Genomic DNA, 6,599 nt, shown 5'->3' with positions numbered 1-6,599 from the left:
GGGGGGGGGGGGGGGGGGGCGCGGGCAGAAAAGCGCGGGGATCCTCCCCACTCACACACACACACACACACACACGGGCCCGTTCTCCCCGCCCCCAGGGTATGGAGAGTCCGAGCGACCGAGCACCCACGCAAGAGGCAACACATTTCGAGATTTTTCCCTGGCCTTCAGGTTGTGTCCCGGAGAGAGAGGCCGGGCAAGCGCCGAGATAAGAGTGCCGGTGCATCCCGGCGCGATTGCTTGGCCTGGCGGCGCCCGGGGCTCGCCGGGCCGGTGAGTCGCGGGCGTTCTCGAGGCGAACACACATCCGGGGGGGTGGAGAAGAGAGTCACAAAATGGAAGACCCCGCGAAAGGGGGAACGAGCGCGAGCGACATCTCCCCGGCGCATGCTCAAGCCCGGGGGCTTCCGCGGGAAAGGGGATCTTTTTTTATAACACCCAATATCAAACCAACCTCGAGTTTCGGCCCTTTCCTCGCCGTCCTCTCGCCTTTGAGAGACATGCCAGCGGCCCGACGCGGCCGCCCAGTCATGGCCAGGCAGCCCCCGCCCTCCAGCTGACGAGGCTGCTGAGAGAGGCCTTCTCCGCTGGCTGGAGGGGCCGCACCGCTTCACGCTCCTCCAACATCCCTGACCTCTCGGGCCCGGCCGAATGGGCCGAAAAATCTGTGCTCTTGCGCGCGCGCGCGCGCGCGCGCGCGCGCGCGGGGGCAAACGCCCACAGCCGGTATGCCCTGAAATGGGCCTGGCGCTCACTCGGAAGGGGCGCGCGGGGGCCGGGGGGGCGGGGGAGGCAATATGTCACCCCCACCAGGGCCGGGACACCATCCGAGGGCATGGACGGGGGCCGGTTTGTCTGCATGAGTGCACGCGCAAGGGCGGGGCGACCCAGGCTGACCACCCTCTGTCGGGGCCCGGGAGGGGCGGCAGCACCTCTCAACAGGATAAATAAAATAACGCCGTGCAGCCGCGCCGGGGTGCTGGAGGGGGGAGGGGGGGGGGGTCATGCTCGAGCACAGGATGGGCTCGAGGTGAATTAACATTCCCTCCGGACCTGGCCGCCGGGAGCCGAAGGCACGCGCGTGTGCGCACTAACAGGCATTGGGCCCCCCACTTCGTCAATGGGTCGGGGGTGCCCGGCAGGGCATCATCCCGGCTCGGCGCCACCCGCGCCCGGTTTCTCCCTCAATGTCCGCAAGACCCTTTGAGGTGCGAAAAGTGGCTCAGTCCCGTCGGCGGGGGGGGGGGGGGGGCCACAGCGAAGGTCCTGAAGGGGTCCCTCCTGCAGCACCGATCGGTCCCCCCGGGATCTGCGCGCCCCGGTCAGCGAACACAAACCGCGGTGCAGGCCCGGCGTTCAGAAGGGAGGGAGCCGCCAGGCACCCGCACTCCCGCCCCCCGGGGGCGGGGGGGGGGGGGGGGGGAACAGGGAAAGGGGCAGGTGTGAGGGGCGGTCCCGAGCTGTCCCTGGGGTTAGCTGAGCCCTACTCTTCGGCCGAGGTACAATAATGGCATTCGCATATCAGATGTCTTTCGAAATCACACCGATCAATGCGCTGGCTTGTTGACAGTTTGGCAACCGATCTTTAGTCGGCGATTGCACCAAGCTCGTTCTGGTGACCTGGGCCCGTAGGAAGGCGGATCAAGGTTGGTCCCCCCTGGCGCTCTGGTCCACGTCCCCCCCCCCCCCCTCCCCCCTTCCGCCTCGCACCCCGCACTACTGGCCCTTCTGTTGTTGGCGTAGTGGTGTCTGCCCGAGAACACCGGGGGGAGAGGGAGGGGAGAACAATCTTGTTCAGCATGGGGCTGCCCTTGTTGTCGGCCGGGAGCTAGTGGGACGGGCCTCCGGCTTGCCCCTCTCTCTCTCTCTCTCTCTCTCATACCTGCCGCTCCGATCAGAGCTCCGTGGAGGGTTGTTTTTTTTCTCTGACGATCGTCGCCTGAAAGACCCTGGGGAATCCCCTGTCATGGGGCCGCCCCACTTGAGCAGGATGGCTCGTTGGGAATCTTTTTCGGTCGGATCTCCATCTCCTTGCAGACTCCCTGACTTCCAGCGCTCTTCCTTACCTTCCCTTCTTGCCCCCCCCCCCCTCCCCCTCCCCTCGCCTCTCCCTCCACTGGGCACCCGCTGATCTGCCCCCCTCCCCTTTCCCCTCCCCTGGATCGCTCGCTCTCTCTCCCTCTCTCGCCTCCCCCTCTCTCGCCTCCCCTCTGCCCGCCCTCTCCAACCATGCCCCGGCACGGCGATGACGGTGATGCCTCCCCAGCGCCGGGCACTCCTGTCACCACCGATGCCTCGGCAGCCACCGGCGGCGGCTGGTGGTACAGTGCCCTGTCGAAGGCGGCCGAGGTTGCCGCATCCGCCGCGTCCCAGGCCTCAGCGGCGGCCCAGAGTGCCGCACTAACCATCTCCCAGCTGGATGCCGCGGCGCTGGATGGATGGACCGAAAGTGAGTTCCCCGACCCCCTCCCCTCCGGCGGGATGACCGAGCACGAAGATGTCACCATCCTCGCCAGCAGTCCGATCGCGCCCATGAACGACATGTCCACCGAAGGGTCGGATTTGTCGGGCGACCCGGATCATGTCGACACCTCCGGTGGTTTCGGCGACCTGGGTCTCGGGCTTCTATCTTCGGCTACCCTGCTCGCCGGGCGCGCACGTACAGGCCTCTCTTTCATGGCCGCATCCCTCCTTGCAGATGAGGACGAGGATGCCGACCAGGCCCCGGCCCACCACCCGCACCCACCGCAGCAACAGCCACAACAACCGCCGGCATTCGAGCAAACCGCCGAGCCAGATGTTGACCCAGCCGACATGCGGGCCGCCGTTTCCGATGCCGCCGCCGCCATGGCGCCTCCACCCCTGGACACGGATTACACCATGCTCATGGATGCCGGCTTTTCCGGCGGTGTGTTCCTCTCACAGTCCAGCCTCCGACCAGATGGCCAGGATCCCATTGAGCTGGCTGTCACCGAGGCGGCCGACGTCTTCCGAGCCTGGTACGGAAACACGCTGGAGCGCCTGGCCAATGATCCCCGCTCGCAGGTCCTCCTCGAACGCATCAACCAGGCCGGACGCCAGGTGTTTGCCGGCCCCGCCGGAGCTGGCGCTCCTGGGTCCTCGTCCGGCAGTGCGGCGGCGGTGGCCGCGGCGGCGGTGGCCGCCGCGCGCGCACCTCCATCCGACGAATTGCTGGCCCTACTCGATGCAGCGGACGATGCTTCGGTGGATCGAATCTTCCGGACTCCGGCGCAACTCCTCCGCGACCCGGTTTTCGCGGCGATTGCCCCCCCACCGGACAGTGGTCTGGAGCCCATCACCGCGGAGATGGCTGCCGCCGGCTTCGGGCGGCTCAAATTCATCCTGGCCTACGCCTTTCCCCCCGGCGCCGCGGGAAGTGGCGCTGCGCCCAGCACGGCCGAGACTCTCTCCGCGCCTGGGGCCTCCCTGGCGGCGCTCGATTCCGCCGACCTTTGTCCGCATGATTTGGTCTTCCTCCGCCATCTGGCCCGGCTGCGAGTTCGCCGAGCCGATCTGGATGCCCTCTTCCGCCGTCTGGTCCCGGCTGTGGTGAAGGACGAGCTGGTTTGGTGGGCACGCGTTTGGTGGCTCCTGTTGGCTGGTCGTCTTCAATCGCCCGAAATCCTGGCCCTCCCGGGGGACGAGCTCCGCCGCTTCAACATCCTCGGCACGTCGCTCTTCCACCCGACTCCCGGCGGGGTGGAGGATTGCGCCCCGCACGATGGCGCGGGCGTCCTCCCGCACCAGGAGCCCTCCTCGGTGGCGACGGATCCCGCCCCGACGGGTGGGGATTTCTTCGCCGGCATTGCTGCCTCGGATGCCCCTCTCGCCCGGCTCGGGTCTTCCATCGGCAACATCCTGTCCAGCGGCGAGGCCCGACAGAGTCTCTTCAACAATGCCTCCACCGCCCTGAGTAACTCTCTGGCTTCTTCCATTTCCTCCTTCTCCGGGTTCGCCTCGTCGCTGGGAGCCGCCCTGCCGGCCGCCGCGGCCAGCGCCTTCATCATGGACGACCAGGAGGATGCCGGCTCGAGCCCGCAGATGGAGGCAATCATGGATCCCATGATGGCCCGCATTCCAGCCGGCGGCGATGCCGGCCCGAGCCAGCCCCTGTCGGAGGCGCTTTCCGACGGCGAGTCGCCTCCCAGTGTCCCTCTTGATTTGCATCCGGAGATGACCGCCCAGGACCTGACACCCACTTTGCGGCCGGTCCCGGCGTCGTCCTTGCAGCCGATCGACACGCAGCTGGCCGCCGCGGTTCCCGCCCTGAACATGGCCACCGCCACGGCCACCGCCACGGCCACCGCCTCGCCCGCCACCACGCCCGCGGTGCTGTCGGCTTCCACAATCGCAGCCAGCCCTGGCGCGGGAGCCCCCTCGGCCATGGACAGTCCGGCCGGCACCAATGCCCAGGTTGCCACACCGACCCTGGTCCAGTCCCAAGCCGAGCTCGGTCCCTCCCCATCGGCCGGGGCGACCAGCACCCCGGCGGCGCCCAGCTCGCCGGCCTCCTCGGCCGAGTCTTCTCCCCATGGAGGGAACCTCTCATCGTCTCCGCACCTGATCCACTCGGCGGATTCGGCCTTCCGGCAGCCGGCCGGCGGCAGCGCGGAGTCGGCTCCTCCGCGCTCGGCCTCCACCTCGGGCACTGACCTGGATGTGGATCTCGGGTCGGACCTTGGGTCGGACCTTGGGTCGGATCTCGGGTCGGATCTCGGGTCGGATCTCGGGTCGGACCTCGACCTGGATCTGGATTCCGATGGGGACCTGCTGACAGGGGATCCGAGTTCCATGTCGACCTTCTCCTCGCTGAGCTCTACCACCGGCAGCGGGGCCGAGTCCTCCTTCGTGGAACTGGTTCGGGATGGATCATTCAACTCCGCCGCTGGAGCTGGCACCCAGTCGACTTCCTCTCCTGCCGACCCTTGACAGATGGGCCATTTGTCCCGGAGTGCCCCAACATGTAAATGTATATGTATGTATGTATGTATGTGTGTGTGTGTGTGTTCGAATTCACTCCCAGCCCCCTCTCTTTAGCTCTGCCTTCCCAACCCTGCCGCCCAGGTTGACTGAAAAATACATCGATCCCCATGGGAATGTCTTCCACCGAGTGGGAAGAAGAGTGTGTATTTCCCATCTCCGGAGATAAAAGATGGAGGGAGGGAGAGGTGGATGAAAAGCGGGGAGGGGGGAGGCCAGGAGGCGGCCCCTCTTTTCTTTACATAGCAACAATCCCCGACAGGTTCGAGTCCGGAAAGGCCGGGAGGTACTCCACCTCGCGAGCGACCACCGGAAGGCGATCAGCAATGGCGTCTAGGTCAATGAGGGCCTGGATGTCCAGCGGCCGGGAGCCGGCAACCACGGCATTGGCCGCGCTGGCCGTCTGCCCGCTGCCAATGAGCAGGTTGTCGTCGAAGAGCGCCGACCATGAGGCCTCACGGATGACAGTCTCGCGGAGGACCCCGCGCGCCGGGTCATCGGTGGCCATGTGGATGCGGGTGTCGAAAACCCGCGCACGAACCCCATCGATGCGCACCGCACACCGGGCCAGGATGAAGAGCCCGTCCGGCATGGCACGCGCGCGAATGCCGAAGCGCACATGCCCATTGTCATGGAGCTCATCATCATAAAGATGCAGCCACTGGGGGCCGGTGTGGAAAAGCAGGGGATCCGGCCGGGAAAGCCGTGCGACATCCAACTCCCGGGCTTCGGTGGCGAAGGGGGAGGACGCGCGCGAGGAGCTCGACCAGCAAGGGTCAGCCAGGCATGCGGTGGCCGCCTCGGCCAGGGTGCTCGGCACCGGGCGCATGCGCTCGGCGAACGGCCCCGGCAGGACCAGCGTCCCCCGATAGCGCGAGGCGTACGTCCAGTCGTGCTGCGGGACCTCGGTCAGCCAGCTGCCAGGGGCTCCGGGATCGGTGGTGGTCCCCGGGGTGGTGGCCGACACTGAGGCCGACTGGGCCGCCGGATCCTCGGCCACCAGGGCCGGGGACACATCCTCCGGCGTGGACTCCGCCGTTTCGGAGGTGGTGTTCCCCTGGAAGAGGGCCTCCCGGGCGCTGGCCCACTGCGAGGCGTAGGCCACCTTCTCGACCTCCTCGTAGTTGGCTCCATCGGCGTGGGTCTTGGCCGCTTCCAGGGCCAGGTGGTTGGGCACATGGCGCAGGGCGTCGATCGCGCGGAAGGCCAGAGAAAAGCCGCCCGTGGTGGAGATGCAAATGGAATTGTTGGGGAAGACCATCTCCGGCAGCGGGAGGTCGAGCTCCTCAGTGAGGCTAGCAATGAGCGGGACAAATAATTAGAAGGTGCAAATGCGGCGTGCGTATACATATATACATGTGTGTGTGTGTGTGTGGGGGGGGGAGGGGGGATAAGGCAAGCAAGTGAAGAGACACATGGGAGGCGAGCGCGCACCGGTCAACCTCCTGCGAACACATCATCGGTCCGCGGTTGAGGGTAATCGTCCACTCGTCATTCAGGTTGAAGACCACTTCCGGGGCGGTGGGCACCGTGCCAGGGATGGGGCCAGAGGTTGTCATACTGATATGAAAGGAGCAAGAGACGAGGTGGGGGAGGGG

The 6,599-nt window shown here is 66.7% G+C and overlaps 2 protein-coding genes across 2 annotated transcripts; one reads left to right on the top strand and one right to left on the bottom strand.

Annotated features, from left to right (window-relative positions):
• The first annotated feature begins 1,975 nt into the window (after nt 1–1,975).
• H696_02380 (hypothetical protein) lies at nt 1,976–5,023 on the top strand. The gene is made up of 2 exons (XM_009496280.1): nt 1,976–2,014; nt 2,267–5,023. Exon 2 carries the CDS (start codon nt 2,482–2,484, stop codon nt 4,948–4,950), a length of 2,469 nt encoding a protein of 822 aa, XP_009494555.1. The 5' UTR covers nt 1,976–2,014; nt 2,267–2,481; the 3' UTR covers nt 4,951–5,023.
• Nucleotides 5,024–5,112: 89 nt separating this feature from the next.
• On the bottom strand, nt 5,113–6,599 carry H696_02379 (hypothetical protein). Its single transcript, XM_009496279.1, has 2 exons — nt 6,436–6,599; nt 5,113–6,296 (listed from the first exon to the last, which is right to left on the bottom strand). The coding sequence occupies exons 1-2, from the start codon at nt 6,558–6,560 to the stop codon at nt 5,240–5,242; spliced, it is 1,182 nt and encodes a 393-aa protein (XP_009494554.1). The 5' UTR covers nt 6,561–6,599; the 3' UTR covers nt 5,113–5,239.

Source organism: Fonticula alba (genome assembly GCF_000388065.1).
Source record: "Fonticula alba strain ATCC 38817 unplaced genomic scaffold supercont2.3, whole genome shotgun sequence".
NCBI lineage: Eukaryota > Rotosphaerida > Fonticulaceae > Fonticula > Fonticula alba.
This window is presented reverse-complemented; position numbering and strand designations above follow the sequence as displayed.